Source organism: Montipora foliosa, chromosome 11, assembly GCF_036669935.1.
Source record: "Montipora foliosa isolate CH-2021 chromosome 11, ASM3666993v2, whole genome shotgun sequence".
NCBI lineage: Eukaryota > Metazoa > Cnidaria > Anthozoa > Scleractinia > Acroporidae > Montipora > Montipora foliosa.
Window position 1 is genome coordinate 46,222,447 of NC_090879.1, and position 20,000 is coordinate 46,242,446.

At 39.2% G+C, this 20,000-nt stretch overlaps 3 protein-coding genes across 3 annotated transcripts in view; 1 reads left to right on the top strand and 2 right to left on the bottom strand.

Moving 5' to 3' along the window:
• Positions 1 to 2,045, bottom strand: part of LOC137977656 (WASH complex subunit 5-like) — a 45,969-nt gene extending 43,924 nt beyond the window's left edge. Inside the window, exons 1-2 of the mRNA XM_068824949.1 lie at positions 1,799 to 2,045; positions 600 to 706 (exon numbers count right to left, since the gene is read on the bottom strand). Coding sequence (XP_068681050.1) covers positions 600 to 706; positions 1,799 to 2,023 — 332 coding nt within the window. The 5' untranslated portion in view covers positions 2,024 to 2,045. The remainder of the gene's footprint in view (positions 1 to 599; positions 707 to 1,798) is intronic.
• A 31-nt stretch (positions 2,046 to 2,076) lies between these two features.
• Positions 2,077 to 15,687, top strand: LOC137977657 (HAUS augmin-like complex subunit 7). The gene is made up of 12 exons (XM_068824950.1): positions 2,077 to 2,139; positions 2,332 to 2,438; positions 5,078 to 5,154; positions 5,436 to 5,497; positions 6,213 to 6,301; positions 6,728 to 6,889; positions 7,512 to 7,605; positions 8,643 to 8,799; positions 9,098 to 9,150; positions 10,284 to 10,377; positions 10,695 to 10,815; positions 15,551 to 15,687. The coding sequence occupies exons 1-11, from the start codon at positions 2,089 to 2,091 to the stop codon at positions 10,784 to 10,786; spliced, it is 1,038 nt and encodes a 345-aa protein (XP_068681051.1). The 5' UTR covers positions 2,077 to 2,088; the 3' UTR covers positions 10,787 to 10,815; positions 15,551 to 15,687.
• Positions 15,688 to 15,919: 232 nt separating this feature from the next.
• Positions 15,920 to 20,000, bottom strand: part of LOC137977658 (aquaporin-4-like) — a 12,021-nt gene continuing 7,940 nt past the window's right edge. The window contains exons 2-4 of the mRNA XM_068824951.1: positions 18,087 to 18,322; positions 17,521 to 17,601; positions 15,920 to 16,059 (exon numbers count right to left, since the gene is read on the bottom strand). Of these exons, the coding sequence (XP_068681052.1) occupies positions 15,964 to 16,059; positions 17,521 to 17,601; positions 18,087 to 18,322 (413 nt within the window). The 3' untranslated portion in view covers positions 15,920 to 15,963. The remainder of the gene's footprint in view (positions 16,060 to 17,520; positions 17,602 to 18,086; positions 18,323 to 20,000) is intronic.

Below are 20,000 nucleotides of genomic sequence, written 5' to 3' on the forward strand. Positions count from 1 at the left end.
TATCAACTCTTCAGAATGACTAACGATAATTTATTCTGCTACACTGCACCATTTCATGATGCCGATTGATCTATGTTGATTCAGGGAATTGTTCAAAACAGGCCCAGGGAGGGGGGTGGGGTCCTGTGTCACTTGTCTGAATTTTAAAAGGTCTTAATTGTGTCGGTGCTTTGTCAATGTTTCACGTTGCTGTTGGAAATTAAAGGAAATTTAAAGAAAGCATGTCGGTTGTCACGATTTGACTTTACGTGCTGTGGATACTTTTTAGGCCATGACGATGCTTGTCGGAATTTACCCTGGCAGAACATCTTGAAAGGGATTAAGCTCCAGTCCATACCACTAAGTCTGTTCTCACTAGATTTGTCAGGATGCTAACACAACACCCTTTGAGACTGCTGATACATCTCTAATTGAGGGTTGTTGTCCAATTGAGGGTGCTAAGTTGTACATTTAAGTAATTTAATGACTCCTCAACCTCAAATTTTGCCTGAAGCTGGAGACAGTTTATCCAAGAGGGTACAGTACATTGTACGTGGTAATTATTGCTTCACAGAAAATGGGGTTGTACATACTGTACAGTATCCTTAGCCAAAATTCACCTGTTTAGATCCGTAATGTACTTATGAACACTTTCAAAAGCTTTATAGAATCTGGTAAGGATTTCAATATGGTTCTCTCTAAATTCCTCATCAAGATCTTGAAGTTCCTGTCAATGAAATTGTAAAAATAAGGAGCAAAGACTGATTACAAAAGTTACCTTCAGATTTGTGTACGAGAACAACTACAAGTCTTCTCTACTGGGCGCACGCATTATGTTTAAAGAACCAAAATTTTCGAAATGCGCATGCTCAGAACTGAGAACTCTTACTCCTAGTCGTCCTTGTACTCCAATCTGCTGCAAAAGACTAAGACATTGAAGAGCCTTTAACTTATACAGTTAAACTCTGAGATCTGAATTCAGCCAATTAATAATATTGTATGACCTCCTTTTGGCACTATACACATACATGTAAGTAACATGTTAATATGATTGTGATACAGCATCGAAGTGCTAGCTGAGCTTCTAATAAGAATGTTACTTGAAAAAACTTTGAACCTCGCTTGAGCCACCTTAATCATAAGGAAGATAACGTAAAATTACAAAAATAAGCCCCAGGGCTTATATTTTTCAAAGGCCCTTTTCGAGGATATTAATTTTTGGAAGGACTTATATTAGGAGGGGCTTCTCTACCGAGGGAAATTTGCATTTCCAAATCGATTGGGCTTGCCTTATAGTTGGAAGTAAATTTACCGTTTTTGCTTTGTCATGTTACTGTTTTACTTTGTATTTGAGGGTAATTTTCTAAGTACAAGCTCCCTGTGGGCTTATCTTTGGAGGGGTGATTTAACGGAGGGTTTTTTGCCTTACTGTTTTGGGGGGCTTATATTTGAAGGAGCTTATACATGGAGGGGCCTATTTTCAGAATTTTATTGTATCTTTTTACAAAAATTGCTTTTGTTATTCAAATGTGCCAACCACAGGAACAAAAAACCCTTTGTTTTGACAGCCAATGAGGCTCTGGTTGGCACATTTATGACAATAGGTGACTTCAACGATATCTTCCCTATTTCAAATGTTGTCGTTACAAGGCCCTCCGCACCCCCGCCCCACCCCTCTCCAATTACATAGCCCCCACTTCTCACCCATTCCACTTTTGTGGGGACAAGGGAAGAAACTTGAGATGACTGTAGGGCGCTGTAAGAACTGCGAGGCCTTAGGAATAAGATATCAATGAGATAAAAAGCAAGTTTCACATACCGGCTTGGAATCTATACGGTTCTCGTAGTAATCAGGCCCCTTGAAATAAGAGAAGTCGGCTAAAATCTCGCCATATTTATCGCGATCTTCTTTGGTTTCCTGCTTGAACACTGGAGGTATAAAATCAGAGAGTCGCAAAAGCTCTGCAACGATAGCATTTCCCCTGCTGACGAGCTTTAAAACTGTTTGTCCGCAAGCGTTGTTTTCCGCAAGGAAGTCCACCATCTTGCAGATATCGTCATGTGACATAAATAACTCCCACAGTGCTTTGTGCGAAGCGATTTTGAAAAATGGCGGCTGCCGAGAGGGAAAAATTGCTTAATATAAGGTCAAGATTAGAGGTAAAATGTTTTATAACATTAAGATTACACGTGAAAACAATGTTTAATGATATTTTCTCCCAATAACTGCGATCATGTGCTTGGTGTTGAAAACTGAGGGTTTTTTTTCAGGATTCTTCTCGAGTTTGAATTTGTGTCTAAATTCTCTCGACATTTAGTTGCCATAATCTTTGGTCTTTCTTGCCCTTTCAGCAACTTGGGTGCCCATATTTAGAGGGAGTTGAAGATTCTTGGATAGAGGAACTTCTCTTTAAACCAGGAGAGCCAAGACTGAGACTCTTACAATGGAGTTTAGCAAAGTAATTTTAACTTATTATATTGTTCTTCATTAAATTTGCCTGATGAGTGCATACGCACGAAACTCAGAGTCGCAGGGAATCTTGTGTATTTTTATTTAGTCATTTAATTCTATACATCGCTCTACACAAACGTGTATTGAGCACTCTTCAGCAGTGTTTGCTACAGTTCCTTATGATTATTAACTTATAATATTATATCAGAAACCCATAAGGGTTGAAACGTGTAACGGCCCCTTGTGTGCTGGCAGACAAGCTTCTGAGTATTCAATTTGGTAAGTACCATATTTGGAACAACAAGAGCGAGGGGTTTCCAAATATGGTACTTAGCACTGAAACATTCAACCAATCAGTTCACACTGAATATTCGGAAGCTGTGAACGCGCGTTACACGTTTCAACCCTTATGGATTTCTGATTATATTAATTTGTTTGAAGCTCCCCCGGCATATGTAACTGGGATTGGTCCTGATGATGATAAACAGCTATAAAGTAGAAGTACAGGGGATGAGTCAATCATTTGCAAGAAAATTACATAGTGATGATAATGATAAGATGAATGAGAATACATACAGTAATAATAAGTACTTACATGTACATGTACATGTATACAGCAATGCATAATTGGAGTCTTGCATGAATTAGTATTTTAAATATTAATTTTGCTTGGAAATGGGAACAACTTTCAGAAGGTATTGTCAATCTGAGGTCATGGAGGCTTGATGGACATGTAGCGTTATGAATAATTACATCATTTGATATATTTTTTTGTAAATCAACACATGGGATATAAGAAGAAGTTAGAGACTTAAGGAAAAATAACAAAATTCAGCAAAAGGTCCACATGTACATTAAGCACCTCATTATATAGATTCGAAAAACGTAGTTACTAAAACATGGAACGACCTAAAACTACCTAAAACCGCCTACAACGACCTACAACCATCTACAGCGTACAACCACCTCAAAAAAAAAGTCTACAACCACCTACATGTACAACCACCTCAAAAATATCTACAACAACTCACAAAGAATCAAATACCATCTCAAACAAGCCATAGATGTCTAAAAATAAGCAAGACGACAATATGTTTTTACCATTTTAATAGCCAAATATCCCGGATTATGGGAATGATCGTGGCATAAAGGTAAGCGATTTTCCGAATTTGAAAAACCAACTGGAGATGGTATTCGATTCTTTGCGAGTTGTTGTAGATATTTTTGAGGTGGTTGTAGATGGTTGTAGATTTTTTTTGAGGTGGTTGTAGGTGGTTGTAGATGGTTTTAGGTGGTTTTAGATCGTTCAGGTTGAATCCGTTTTTTACCTAGGTTAAATTGGTGATCCTCATTTGATTAAAGCAGCTATCAACCCCACAAAAATGACTGTAAACACCTTTACCTTCCCTCAAGCACTGTCTTACCCTTCTCAACACATCTTTATGTTTTAGATCATCCTATCAGTTTCTGTATTGATACACTTGTCAACATTACAACATGGCAAGGGATCAAAGAACTGTACTATGCATTTGCCGGTTCTCGAACTCTGGCCCTCCAGATCTATAGTCCTGTGTCTTCACCACTGCACTACAACGACGAACATGCTCAACACACCAGACTTCTCATCATTATTTATTTTCCTATAATAAGTCAATTGGTATCCACGTATAAAAATTATAACCAAAACTGATCCTAACCTGACCCTAATTTTTTCTCTAGGCTTAATTTAAGCTCCAAGAAAGTTTCTTCCATTCATCTGAGTACGTATTCAACCTACAGTAGGTAAAATGAAGATCACCAATTTAACTCGGGTAAAAGCGGATTCAACCTGAAAACAGATTTTACCGGCAACATAGCCACGTTGAGCCACAGAAAGCGTGCGAGAAATTATTCCTCATTTATGTTTAGGTGTCCTGATTACAAGAAGTTAACCTGGCTTGAGCCTGCAGTGCAATTAAAAAAAAAAGAACAGTACCTGGTCAGCGGTCAACTTTTTTTTTTAAAAAGCTGACCTCTATGAGCTCTAAACTTGAGCCTGCGATATGGTCACATGATACTGGTCAGTGGATACCTTGTTTTGACAGGTATCAATTGACTATAACATGGATGTCCAATAACAAAGATTTATGCTGTAAAATAGCGGGATTAGATGGCCGCCATGTTGGGCACAAGTACTCTAAACTTGAGCCCGCAATAATTATAGTCACATGATACTGGTCACATTGGCATACATGGAGAGGGGGACTTATCAACATATAGACGGACGGTCAATGATGTCATAGCTAAAACCAAAATTTCTCACATTGATGTGTTACCATACCACTGGTAATTATTTTCTTAACTACAGTATGGTGCTCAGCGCCCATCTTTGGCGCCCAGAGCTCCACTGTAAGTGTCACTCTTAGGAGACATTTAGGGTTAAGGTTGACATCTCGAGTTCATTTTGCATTGCAGGGATCAGCTCTTGAAAGTAGAAAATAATTATTTCATAATTCTTGTGTCTTTTAAAGTCTTTATTAAGACCTTGGATTCTCATTCCTGATAAAATTAATATACATGTGATGATGTACAGTATACACAAACATTATTATTGTCCAAAGAGAATGTTTAATAAGGTAATTTTTATTTCTTGTATCCAAATTCAAGGTTTGACCCAACTATCTACAACCTGGTGGAGAACCAACAAAGTGAGGGTCTTGGCCGAAATGACTCTCGAGTCCAAAGTAAGGATTTACATAATTTGTGATGACTCTTCCCTAGATCAGAGATACATGTACTGTACTGTATACTGGATAAATTAATTTTTATTTACATGCACATCAAAGTCATAAAAGGCATTGTATGTTTTGAGAACTAACCATATACCGTACCAGTAGTTTTTTGTTAAATCAATATTACTATTCTTGTGTGGTCCTTAAAATTTGCCGCTGGACATTGCGGGTGTATTGATTCATTAGTTATTTTCTTTCGTTATAATTATAAAAACCATTGTTTAAAATTGCAGAGCTACTCTTTGCAAGCCATCTCTTGGGACTTTGCAAGAGTGATGACATTGAATTGATACAGGTAGATACATGTACATAATAACAATTTTTCATTGGCATAATTAAGAATTGTGACTAAGTTCTTGGCATCTCGTAAGGCACCGTGATTCCCTTATTAAAGGCCAGCACCTGAGAGTGAGACTTACAGTTACTGTAACAGATTTTGATCTGGCTAACACCAACTGGGGGCATCCTAGAGCGTTTGAGGTGTCAATGGGTTTAAAGCAACTTTCAAGGAAGCGTGAAAAAATCAAGGCTTGAAAAGAGCCCTAACAGAAGAAAAGTCATTGTTTAAAATCTTTGTTATCAAAAAGACAATGACTACATGGTCTCTGAATAGGACCATGGATGCAAAATTATCTCTGTCACTGAACTGCATGTACTGTATGATCGTTTACTTTATAGAGAGTCGATACATCTACATGTACAGTCATGTACATGTGCGTATCCACAGTTCAAATAATTAGGTTTTAAACATATCGTCCTTCCCTAAAATCTAAAAGAAAAATACAATCATTAGAGAGTTATTTTTCAGATACACTAATGATCAAATAATGGTCAGCAGCCTGTTCCCAAAAACAGACCTGCCCTGCTTCCTCACACAAAGAAAAGAGAACTAGTTTTCTGTTTTCTCAAATTTTGTTTATTAAAAGAGCAAAAAGGTGTTGTTAAAGCACATCCAAGTTTTCTTTTTTGGCTTATTTTTATTCTACAAGTCATGTTTTACATGTATTTAGGGAAACAGATCCAGGAAAAAACAAGCTGTGTTCTGGGAAAATCTTTTGGATATTGTCAGCACTGTTGAGACACCAGTCAGGACAACAAGGTATGATCTAAGAGCTTCTCTGTACAACCCCATAACAACACTTACAATTTAGAAACTCAACAAGATCAAGAGGATATTATCACCCCTTGATTTGGCAGGTCAGATCTTCATGAAGTGTCAGAATAATTATAATGTTAGAAATAGGCTGCCTTACAGTCTGTCACGGCAGACTGTATTTCAAAGTTAGTGTAACAGTAACCCAATACAAAATTACAATACATGACTAGATAAAAACAGTTTTGTTCATCTCGGGCTCAGTACAGTACTAACAGTAAGTCACCAGATGATTATTTTTATGAGGCATGACTTTGTTTCCAAAATTTTATGGTTTACTAATTTTGATGGATGGATGATTCTGCTCGCCTGGTAGACTAAGTGTTTCTCTCATTCACTTTTCACTTAATTCTTTTTGTTTCCTCTTGAAAGTTTGTCATTTGCTCAAGCCACTTTAGAAGATCAGTTCAAGAATGATTGCTATTTTTTTGATGCCCTCTGCCGTCAAGAAAACCTTCAGGATGTTTTTGTGTCCAAAGTTCAACTCTTTCCTCCTGATTTGCTGAGATCTACATCTGGACTTGAACAAAAAAAGTAAGTAAAATGAAGCACATTACTGGAGGCTCATTGACAGATATGCAGGGTACAGTAGCAGCTGATGAAAGGCATCTTAGTACCCTACCAAAAGAAATAATTTGTACAGTGTAGATGACAATCATCGGAATCAATGACCTGGACTCAAGAAATTGAGGGCCATGGCTTGCTAGTGGGAAAGTGAGCACTGCGTGTACATTTACCTAAAATTGGTAAAATGTTGGTGTTCCTTTTGTTTTTTTCATCAGTCTTCCTGTCTGTGATGGAAAACTTGTATGGTTTATACAAATGTAAATATTGTGCTTTGCAGAAATAAAGTGAAGTACAACGGGTAATACAGTGCAATCACTTTTGACATGATATGCTTCTGTATGAATTTAAGTCTGGCTACAGCATAATCATGGAGAGCAAAGCAGCTTCAATTAAGTTACAAGTGGCCATTAAAAATACATGTATGTTATAATTTGTGGCCAATTGTAGAGAAGAAATTTTTATTTTGTATAAACTAAATAAACTACATGCAGGTCAATATCAGAAACTATTAAGATATCAAAGGCAGGACTTTGGCCGACTGGTTTGCCCCAGTGAAAACTTGTGAAGTCTTTCTAATTTTTACTACTAGAATACCAGAGGAAAAGCACTTGATATCTGTGACCGAAAAACTGGCCAATGAATTAGAGGAACAAAGCAAGCAGTTAGACGAGCTCAGAGCAAATGTAAGATAACAATATTATTGAAAGTAAAGCAAGATTCTTATTCAGCATTACTGACAGTGTGTTTAGACTACAGGTCATCCACATTAATTGTAGACGTTACACTTATGAATGTAAATAGTGCTTTTTACACTTCCTGATTGTCTAAATAATTTAAAATGTGTAGTTTTAATCCTCAGAGCTGCCAAAGATACAACAAAAATGGCCACCCACAATAAATTATTGTAGTCTTTTTTGATTAGTAAAGAAGTTTCTCTTCGTGTGTTCAACTTACAGTGTAGTGTGTACTAAACAGTAGTAAATTATTGTTTTGATTGTGAGCAATAAATATAATAATTATTATTATTAGTCAACTCACTTTTGTAGATAAAGATGACATTCATTACACCATTCAGCTTCACTTTAATTTGATAACTAAGGTTCGATCAGAGTTATGTTGTCGGTAGGTGTAAATGCAGTTCATTTTATCAGCAATTATTATTGTGCCTGATTGTGCCGCTAGTGAATGCTGCTGGGTATCAAAAAAGCCTCATCCAATGAGCATTACCAACCAAGTTCAGAAATGAACAGGGAAACCCACCTGCACACATACCTGCTAGTGTTGACATAACAGTTACTGTACTCATTACTGCAGCTGATTCTTTACCATGATGTTGCTACAATTTATCACTTACAGAAATGATCTTTCACTTCAAATATCGTTCCATTTCTGCAGTTCCATTATGATAGGTTCATATCATCCACTGTCATGATACTGTACTCGTTGCAGTTGGGTCATATGTGCAATGCAAAGTCATAATTCATGACAACAATCTTTATGGAATGGTTCATGTTCATGGAACGTGCTTCTTGGTCCCTAAATCCATTCCTGGATCTAGTGGCCACTTGTCATGACCATTGATGCAGCATAACCTTACATTTTTTAATGAATTCAAGGTTTTGGGGATTAAGAAGTTCTGTGATCTGGTTTTGCAGTATGAACTGTTGCAATCATCACCATTACATGTACTTTTCTTAAATGTTATTCTGTTTCATGGCAGGCCCCATTGTGTGATGCTGATGCCATTACGGTTGAAAAAGTTAGCAAAACTCTTTCGCTATCACTCACCACTATGGCTCAAGTTGTGTCTGGATTTCTTCATTGCTTTGAAACTGAGATGAAGCCTTGGTGTAGAAGGCCAGTGCCTTCATTGTCAGGTATGCATGTACGTTTCAGGTCGCCATAAATTTTTTAATAGTAAAATTAAATGCAAAAGTCATTCTTCATGCCTTTAGCCCAGTTCAGATTACACATGTATCCCCATTTCTAGCTTTCACACAAATAGAAATTCAGGATCAAAAAACAGTGATAGCTGTTAGGGCGCGTTCTTGTACAAGAAATCTAAGCTGAGGCCGAAGGAGAAAGGGATTATTATAATATTATTGAATATCCTAGAATTTTTAATTTGGTAGGATTGGAATGAAAGTTACATTTTTTTTTTTCAATAATTTGCAGAAGTTGGACCAGAGTTCAGCAGAGTGCATTCGCTCCTTCTGAAATACACAGAGGTGAGAACTGACCAAGCTGCTGTTTAGTACAGTGTACGATGTATCTCTGAGATTGTTAATAAACAACCCACAACATATGTACATGTAAATGGCATGAATTAAACGTTATTTGATTAAGCTAACAGCATCCAAAAACTATGTCCCCGTTTAACCCTTCCAGCCCGGATAGTGCCAAATGGCACTTATAGATTTTACTCTGTCTAACGCCAGACGATTTTACTCGTCAATGGGGAACCCCTCGGGGCTTAAAGGGTTAATAGTGTTAATAGGACTGACTGGAATCCAATTTGGTCTGTAATTGCACGAGTGATTAACAAAATCGGACGAAGTCTGTAGATCGAAGCCAGGAATCAGAAATTTCCCCATCTTGCTTTAAGGGAGTATCCATTCCTAATCCAAATATAACTTTTATAATGAAGGAAACAATGTTAGTAATCAAATCGTTTTAACCTTTTTTCACAGAAATGTTTGTGTCAGAATAAGAAAAAGTGAAGTCGCGTATTTTCACTTTCAAATTTGACAGGTGCCACCAAAGAGCTTTGTACAATAAGAATTGGGCAACTGCAACAGTTACAATTATCTCATTGACTCCTTAACCATCCCCCATTGATGAATAAAATCGTCTGGTGTTAGAAAGAGTAAAAGCTGTTATGTCTCACTCCCAGGAGTCAATGGGTTATTCAAGGTGAAGGTGCCTGGGAAACTTGAACAAAAAAATGAGCTATTCTAAAATTGAAATTGATGCAGTTGGGATACAAGTGCTTTCTTTGAAAATATATATATCTATATATATATATATAAACAAATTTGATTGTGAACGTCATGTCCTTTGTTGTTTTTGGTGGTGGTGTTTGTTGGAGGGGAGGTTCCTTTGCATAATTTTGGTCGAAAGGGTTTGTGCAAAATTCACTAGTTTCCTTCTTTGTCACAGAAGCTCCAACAAGCACGATCCACTCCTCTACACAAGTGCCTTTTCCCTTGGAACATCAATGTCATACCAGAGAAGCACAAAGTTACCAAAAGTCTCGTAATACATTTATTGGATGATGCCCCCTCCCCTCCCCCCCCCCAAAAAAAAACCAAGATTGCGTGAAAGCCAAGCGAACTGCGTCATTGTGATTTTCATATTTCAGTTGCTTCAAGGATTAGAAAAGATTAGGTCTTCTTATGGCCACATCTGCAAAAACAATGAAGCAAAAATCACCAGAAGAGAAAGGAGTAACTCCGGTAAGAAAACCACAGTGAAGAAATAAATTTGAACCATACAGCCATCATGGTTAAATAAAAGCAATAAAAGGCACAGTGAGTGGTAATTTGAGCCAGTTGCATGTACTTTGCAAACAAGCTTGACCTAGATTGCTAATTTACATGAAAGTCAATTTACATTATGTACGAGCCCCTGGAGGGAGGTACGCAACGTACGCTCGTACCCATTGGTTGCCATGGTTTGACAATGATCCTGCCTCGAACGGCTCAGTCTTTCTTTTTTTTTTGCTTTATCTCATTTGATTTCGATTTTTACTCGATTTGATCTTTGCTTTCAGATCTTATCAACCAGAAAGAGCTACGAACACTCCAGAACTGTTTAAGTGTTCTTGAAGATTCACTTCAAAGAATTAAGGAAACGGAGCAATAATCTTGTGCCACTGGGCACGAGGAGGGCAGGTGAGGGAGCAATTAAATTTAATTTAAACCTGTTTTGTAAGACATGTATCAGTGACAATGACAGGGCTCCGATACGGCTAAACTACCGAATACAGGGCCACTTTTGAAGAGGGTTCGCTGCAGTGACTCCGTGGTTCCACAGTCAACACGAGTCGACTGTGGAGCCGCGGAGCCACTTTCGTGATACTGCTCCCGGAGTGGCCCCGTATTCTGTAGTTGAAAGGGAACTCCTTGAGTACTAATTTAGTTAGTTATACTTTCCTACTTCTCGGTCAACTCAACAGAACTAAAACTGGAATCTTTTTCATCAATATTGACTCAAGAATGGGCCATTTGCAGCTGGCGATCACATGTTACAAACACCGCCATACTGGAGAGCAAATTGCTCACAGGGACATCTAAAACAAAGCAACATTATTTAAATTGTTTGTTTCAGATGTCGCAATGGCGGTTGTACCATGTGATTACTAGCTGCAGAAGGCCTATATTGATGAATGTTCAGAAATCCATGTAATCATATGAACGCAGATTTAAATAAGCGCCAGAAAGTGCCCCCCCCCCCCCCCAACGCAATATTGCCACCTCCATTGTGACACTGACGCCGATAGAGTTGACGTAGCACTAAGGAAAGTAAGTAATTATTGTTAACAGTAAACCTAAAACAAGACAATAGTTCGTAAATCAAATAAACCTTTTCGTATTATTCTACCAAGGTTAATCCCTCAATTTATCTTTTAAATGGTTATTAGCTTGTAAGTTGAAATGAGGCTTTATTCGGAACAGATTAAAAACAAGCGTTTACGATTTCGCCGACATATTTTCACAAAAGCTTTTTGAACCCTACACTGAAAAACGTTCAAGTGTTCAAAGACTGACAATCAGTTCAGCAAGTGTTCTTCTGGAAATCCACATTGGCTCTGTGTCGGGGTTGAAGTCAAAGGTAACTGCACAACATTGCACAGTTTGACTTTCCTTAGCTTGAGTACCAGTGAAAGAGGTCAAACTACTGGATGAAACGAAAATTATGCATCTCCGTTCTTCAGCTATGGGTAAAGGAACTTCAAACAAGACATCATCTCCCGAGTCAGACGAAAACAATCCATCCCTTCTAGGAGGACTTCATCAGAGAAGCTTCTTGAAATAGCCAAATTCTAGGTCTTTCCTTTCCTCCCAAATAAGCGCAACCCCCTAAGAAGAATATTTCTGTCCACAGAAAATTATATGAACTCCAAAAGCTCCAGTGTCACGGAACTGCGAGAGCGTTTCATGGCAGGAAACCGCGGTCCACATCGTCTTGTCAAAGGAGACTTTTCCACAGAGGCGATACATTTGATTGCAGTGGAAACTTCGTCAAGAGTCAAAACTTTACTGTTAAGCACTTCTGAAGCAAATTTTGTCAACTGCATAACAGGAAAACGTATTGCTTTAATGATCCGTTCTCCGATGATACTTCTCATTTTCTTCCCGTCTACATCTAATTTAATTCCTTGATTTTCCGAGCTCCTGTAGAGCTACCCATTCCATCACCCCTTTGAATAATTCGATTTCCTGGATTGCAAGGGTATCTCTCTCAACCAATTCTTCAAGCAAAGATCTTTCTGTTGCGCGAACGCATCCGATTTCAATGCTCCCTCTGTATGCTCATCGAGAACTTTCTATCATCTCAGATCATCTTTCCACCGAGGTTTCCTTCTCCGTACCTCTGAGCAGATGGTAGAACAGCAAAAACATTTGATGGATCCAAATAGTCTTCAAGATATTCTGTGCACTTAACGGAGAAGGAAGGCACCATGTATTTCTTCGCTCTCCCATCACATTACTTCCGCTTAAGTTCACTTCATCGCTGTACATGTAACGAAACGACTCTAACAGAGACTCGTATTCACAATCAGGGAGTTCAATGGAGTCTCTAGTCTCCGTTAGTTCACCGTAAAACATGGCTGCAAACACAGGAATTCCAATAGACAACACAAACTTTGTGAGCTGGAATCACTTCATTGCTTTCACTTTCGCCATCACTTTCAGACTTTCGAACCACAAACTTCACATCCCTGAAGAGGTCGCTTTTGAGCATAAACTTAGTTCTTTCTCTCACAGTGGGTATATTGTTGTTTTCCAATTTGCTTGCACGGTAGCCATATTATTTTCACTATTCGGTGCACTTGAAGAAAATTCAACCGAAATTCGGAAAGAGTTGACGATGGTCACAAATGTATTATGTATTCATATGTTATGTATTATGTATGTCACAAATGTATTATGTATTTATCACGAAGTCTATTTTAATCAAATACCTTGGTCACGCTCTTGTCTATCTCAGACACTTTCGAACGAATGGAAACCGGTGGCTCCCCTGGAGTGTAGGAATTTAGTTCTTTTAACCAACGCTTGAAAATATGCCAAGTTTAACAAATTTCTTTCCAATTGAAAGCAGACTTGACGCATTAATGAACTTTCTGGAATACGGTCAGACTACTCGTTTCAGTGATTTCGTGGACTTTGACCCGCATTCAGAAAACTGATTAAATGTTGGATTTCATAATAAGTCACTGAAATTACTCTAGTTGGCCGGTCGAAGTCAATCGACCAATTCGGCTAACTCAAAACTTGTACCCAATTCAAATCTCTCGAGGTTAAGATTCTTTGTGTGTTGAATTTGCATGACAATGAAGCATTCACATTTAAAGGATATGGAAGAACTTGGAGCAAAACGTTTTATTCCCAAAAGATTTGAATTGGGTACAACATTGAGTTAGCCAAATTGGTTTATCAGAAGTTTGAGCACACGAACGTCTCTTGCAACTTCCAGGGGCTTCTGCAAATTTAGATACTCCCATACTCCTTCATGAAGAAAGGTACAGACACTGATAAAGGCAGTTACTCAAAAGCATCAATATAAAGACCACAAAAAATACTCGGACACCCGATAGTCTCGCATTTGGAGAAAATAAAACAAATAACGTTTCCGCGCCTTACAAAAACAAGTTCGCGCTTCGCACTTCGCTTCGCTGATTCTTGAAATAGGGACGAGTTGCTTTCGTCACGGCACGAGAGAGTCAGATGTCATTACAAAGGCATCGCTTTCTCCTTTAAGTCCCTGGGTGTTGGTCCGGCGGGGCTTTTTGATCCCGCTACGTAACAGATACGGAGGGAGGGTCACTCACCCAATGGTGTTTCCAAGAGTTCATTATCAGAGCCGGTCCAAACGACCGCGCAGGATTCATACTGCATCCTGTAAAGGGAATATAGAAAGGGACGTAAACATAAATCGATTGCTGTGTTTATTTATAACCACTTCCGCCTCTCTTGTGACCAATTTTGTTGGACGGATTTGTCAGGCGATAGCTTTTGCTATTACCCTAAAATACAAATACAATTGAGCTCCTTTAATACATATTATAGGGCCTCCTTTCGGCAGTTTCTGCAGCATGGCAAGACACTGAATTCGCACCTGAACCTACCGGAATGGCTCACTTTCGAACGAATGAAAACCGGTGGCTCCCCTGGAGTGTAGAAATTTAGTTCTTTTAACCAACGCTTGAAAATATGCCAAGTTTGACAAATTTCTTTCCAATTGAACGCAGACTTGATGCATTAATGAACTTTCTGGAACACGGTCAGACTACTCGTTTCAGTGATTTCGTGGACTTTGACCCGCATTCAGAAAACTGGTTAAATGTTGGATTTCATAATTATTATACCGTTAAGTCACTGAAATTACTCTAGTTGGCCGGTCGAAGTCAATAGACCAATTCGGCTAACTCAAAACTTGTAACCAATTCAAATCTCTCGGGGTTAAGATTCTTTGTGTGTTGAATTTGCATGACAATGAAGCATTCACATTTAAATGATATGGAAGTACTTGGAGCAAAACGTTTTATTCCCAAAAGATTTGAATTGGGTACAACATTGAGTTAGCCAAATATACCAATTTCGATATATTAAAATCCAGTCCACAACAAAAGGCATCATCGCGAGGCTCTGGGGAATAAATGTAAGGATTTGTATGAGTTTATTCCCTAGAACCTCGAGATGATGTCTTTTGTTTTGGACTGAATTTTAATATATCGAAATTGGTCTATTGGTTTATTAGAAGTTTGAGCACACGAACGTCTTGTGCAACTTCCAGGGGCTTCTGCAAATTTAGATACTCCCATACTCCTTCATGAAGAAAGGTACAGACACTGATAAAGGCAGTTACTCAAAAACATCAATATAAAGACCACAAAAAATACTGGAAAACCCAATAGGCTTGCATTTGGAGAAAATAAAACAAATAACGTTTCTGCGCCTTAGAAAAACAAGTTCGCGCTTCGCACTTCGCTTCGCCGATTCTTGAAATAGGGACGAGTTGCTTTCGTCACGGCTCCGCGTTTAGCATCGGTTTGGTCAACCTGGTAGCCTGCACACAGGCTTTCCGTGAGGTTACTTGTTGCTCTCGAATGGCCCGCGGTCAACATCTTCCCCGCAATTCCCCAGCTGTTGACCGCACTTGGAGCCAACCTGCCGTGGGGAGTATCGGATTGCTTTACGCGGCACAAAAGACTCGGCGATCAAGCGTTTGGTTGTTTTGGCATTTTTTTCCAGGAGACCCCAGCCTTGTCATAGCGGATTTCGTGACCTCCTACTGAAGAGAAAACGACAGCTCCTTACTACAAATCTCTGTGATTAATAGATGCTCTGGTTGTCCTAATTTAGGCTAATTGTGATCGCCGTTTTCTTTGTTTAATTGCAGAGAAATGAATAGCTCATGGTACTGATAGGAAATGCAGTCTAAAAATACCACATATTTTCATGATTTTGGAATCAAAAAAGCAAAGATGGAGACATCTTGGTCCAGTAGTGAGGTCGCTGGGTTTTGTTTGAAAGATAATCCAGCCTCGACTCCCGCTTTGATCATCAAATGCACCACGATCGCTTCCTTCCAGTTTGATTTCTCAGCGCTCATTGTAAGCTGTAAGCCTTGAACACTTTTACTCTTAGAAGTCATCAAGGAATCAACGGGAAGATCTTAAGAAAGGCTGACAAGTGTGCGTAGCTGCTTTTTTTGCAAAGTTGGTTTCAGCTGGAAGTTACGAGTTGATCCCAAGTCTACACAGAGTTAATTAAGTCATATTTCACACACTGCTCGTGAGCCAAAGGGATTAATTAAGCTGGAGTTACTGCCATCTTGGATGTAGAGAAAATGTGCTCGTAGAGTAGCGCGGCCATGATCGCGCCAGGAAAAGGACCAACCCAATACACCTAGATAAAAAAGCAAAATGAAAAAGTTTGGAATCTTATGAGGTTACCAGCGATAAGTAGTGTTCATGTTAAAGAGTAAAAAGAATGGGGATAATGAACTTTGGCCGCTGAATAGCGATCGAATCTTCTCCAGGAAACAACAACGTCGTTCCCAGGGTCCATCGCGGGCGAGAAGTGGAGAGACCAGGTTGAGGAAGGATGGACCAACAATATGCGTGAAGGTGTCGTTTTGCTTGCACGAGCATTGCCTAAACCCTTCATTTTCGACCTTCCCAAGCGAAAGAGAACTTCGTTTTCCTTATTAGTATTTCTTATATCCTAAGCGAAACAACTCAAAATGAACTTTCTCAATTAAAAAAAAACTTGCACACTGTCGTGTAAAATAAGGATCGGAGTAGCCTTGGTGATAATATGTCATTTGTGGCAAGACATGGTTGGGTGGCTGTATACCTCGAACTACTCAATTTCAGAGGGAAAAGATAATTGTGTGTAATAAGATGATACACTATTTGGATGCAGTGATCCCCTAATAAACGTTCCATCTGGACCGGTTCACCACTCAGACCAGTGAATCAACTTGAAAGCCTGTCTGTATTTCTCTCCGAACGAGGTTTGTGTTCATTTAATGAATCCATACGTAATTAGCCACTCCCCTAAGGACTTTTTAGAGCCAATGTACAACACTTTGTTTTATGATAGTGTATGTTCTGTAGAAGCAACTTTAGGTACTAACGAAATCAATTATTTTTGTGAACGTCAATCGCCGCTCGATATGACCCAGAGGTCAATGTACAACACTTTGTTTTATGATAGTGTATGTTCTGTAGAAGCAACTTTAGGTACTAACGAAATCAATTATTTTTGTGAACGTCAATCGCCGCTCGATATGACCCAGAGGTCTTATCGGTCACAAAAGCCTGACCGCTTTTGTCCGCTTTTGTTGGATTCATCTCATGTGGGAATATATCATCAGCTCTTTTGACTTTTTTGAAACTTAGCATTCGGTAAAGTAAAGATTATTTATTTTAAAAATGCCTTGTCAAACGAATACGCTTTCGCCCAGCTGCGTGATCAAACTACGAAAACCCTACCCAGTAGGGAAATGTTTGCCGAAGAGTGCCACGTGACCAGCCTGAACTAAGGTCTTTCTCTCAACGACAAAAGAGGCAGAGAAGAGGGACCCTGGGAACAAGGTTGATTTCGCAGGTGCCCCCAGAAAAGAATGACTGACAGACCACTGCACCGGGACTACGTCCCCTACTCTTCTCCGCAAACTGTGTGTGGTTTCTTTGACGTCCCACACAAGGGCTGTCAGACGGGGCCTATGGTTTATCGTCCACGAACACGAGAGAGTCAGATGTCATTACAAAGGCATCACTTTCCTCTTAATTTAAAGATCTGGGTGTTGGTCCAGCCGGGGTTTTTGATCCCGCTACGTAACAGATACGGAGGGTCACTCACCCAATGGTGTTTCCAAGAGTTCATTATCAGAGCCGGTCCAAACGACCGCGCAGGATTCATACTGCATCCTGTAAAGGGAATCTAGAAAGGAAAGTAAACATAAATCGATTGCTGTGTTTATTTATAACCACTTCCGCCTCTCTCTTGACCAATTGTGTTGCACGGATTTGCCAGGCGATAGCTTTTGCTATTACCCTAAAATACAAATACAATTGAGCTCCTTTAATACATATTATAGGGCTTCGTTTCGGCAGTTTTTGCAGCATGGCAAGACACTGAATTCGCACCTGAACCTACCGGAATGGCTAATCGACAGAGCAGCTGAACCAGTAATCGGGCAACCATGGGTTCGAGTCCTTTTGGGTGCACTCGGAAATTTCCGCGTATTCCCGAATCACCATTGACAAATACACCTATTGAAAACCATGACTGTTAACATATTAAGCTTCATTGTGTACAGAAACTATTATCTACAATTGTGACGCTTCTAAAATAAATTGGAACGCCTTTTTAACCCTGAAAGATAACAAGTCCCTTGGCTGATATTTATTTGCGGCTGTACTTACCCCAACCATGTGACAAATGAACACACACAGCCCAATGGACAGGGGAATTTCATATCCATGGTGGTTCTTGCCCCGATCAGTGGCGCCAAATATGCTAAGAACCAATACAAAGGTGAGTAAAAGCTCAATTCCAAATGACTGTGCACCATGAAGGTTTTCTGCAGGAGCGGTCACTCCCAGTCCTCCTCTTACAGTTGAGGGTGTTAGGCCGTATAATAGTGCTGCGCCTAAAATACCTTGAAAGAACGGATATAGCAATCGTGAAACACAAAATAAGGGAAAAGTCAAGATCCATCATTTTATTTCTTGATTCAATTCGGCCCCCAGTGGGGGGGGGGGGGGGAGAAATGACGTAAAATACGTCGGGAAGTTTACTGAAGAAATACAATAAAATTTAAATGGCCGCGGGAGCCGAATTTTATGATCCGGGGGAACATCTTGTGATAAACTTTGTTGAACCACGTTTGCACGAAATTGATGGCGCACGATTTTAGTAAAGGGTAGGTCGAAGGGAAAACGATCTGCGAAGTAGAGCTCTATGGACTGAAAAACGTCAGTTAAACTTTGACTTTTCCTCATATTTCTTGGTATCCAGTCGGCTTGGCAGATGTAACAGGAATTTTCATTTAATATTCAGAAGCAAGGGTTACAAGTGCATTGCTTCAGGTGAAAAATTGGAAATTTTATTGTTTCTTAATTTTGCAACATTGCTGTGCCGGTAGAGCAGTTTGCAGCCCAAACGCAAGGTTCTCAACTTGTCGCTACAACCTCTATTAATTTTGGTAGAGCCCATTTGAAGCCATTTGTTGTTTCATCTTCTGAAAAACGGGATTTACAGAAATTCTAGTTAACTCTTTTCCATGATGAAAAGTGGAAGGCATATCTATGAGTTTTTAGTTTGGGCAGGAAGAGTAATCTGTAGCAAATGCTTGGCTATGTCTTCAATATGATATTTTAAAATAAGTTAAAATGTGATCTATTTTCATCCTCCCCATCCGTAACAAAAGAAGACGACTGTGAAAAGTTAGAGTGAAATAACACAGTTTGATGTAAACAACCGTCTTCATAACTTTTGGATTTTCGTCGATACAAGACATCTTTTAGTATTCGACGCCAAGACTATAAAATAGCAGCTCAGCGCATAACCGTATACATATTCCTTGTTCATGGTCCTCAACTAGTTCTGCGTATGAGAATTATACTTCTCGCTCTCTCTCTCCCGCAATTGACATTTCCCCGAACTTATACGGCCTGTTAGTTACTTTCGAACCAAGCTGAAATTTTGACTAAAAAAGAAAAGATTCCGGCAGAAGAGGCAGAAAATTGAACCCAGGAAAACAGGCTTTCGTTTTACTGACAGCGATAACCACTAAGTCAACTACAGTAGTCTAACAAGACAAGCTACTGTGAAAACGAATTTTTTAGACTTATTTAGCATAAGTGTTTTCAGCTCACCCCTTTCCCATGTAATCGCGTTCACCGGGACAGGGGCCCGTTTCTCGAAAGTCCCGAAAACTTTTTGGGCCCGAAAAGCCAATTGTGCATGAGCCTGCCAACCGCTTTTTCAGGAAAGCTGATCTTTTAAGGTAACAAAAAGCAAAATGATTGTGAATTTTGACGACTTAAATCCTCTCCGTTCTTGAGATACAGTGGGAATTGTGACACCTGCGAAAATGGCCCGTAAATTAAGTTTCCAGACTTTCGAGAAACTTGTCTCAGCCCGGTTAGCCGGGCCAGCGATTTCTAACCAGTCGAGGAATAGTCGTTTTTTATGTTTAAATAAAGGCTGTAGAAGATATAGCAAACCTTAAGGCTTCCTTAAATTGTAGAATGGTGAAATTTAATAGGAATTTAGCGAGACAAACGTCTCTTCACTTCTTCTTCTTCTTCTTGTTATATATTCCAAAATTTAGC

Bases quoted from the DNA above. Each gene is read 5' to 3' on its own strand.
- LOC137977657 (XM_068824950.1), top strand. From the start codon at position 2,089: ATGGCGGCTGCCGAGAGGGAAAAATTGCTTAATATAAGGTCAAGATTA. The intron at 2,439-5,077 runs GTAATTTTAACT...TCCAAATTCAAG, and splicing joins TTACAATGGAGTTTAGCAAA to GTTTGACCCAACTATCTACA. The intron at 5,155-5,435 runs GTAAGGATTTAC...TTAAAATTGCAG, and splicing joins AAATGACTCTCGAGTCCAAA to AGCTACTCTTTGCAAGCCAT.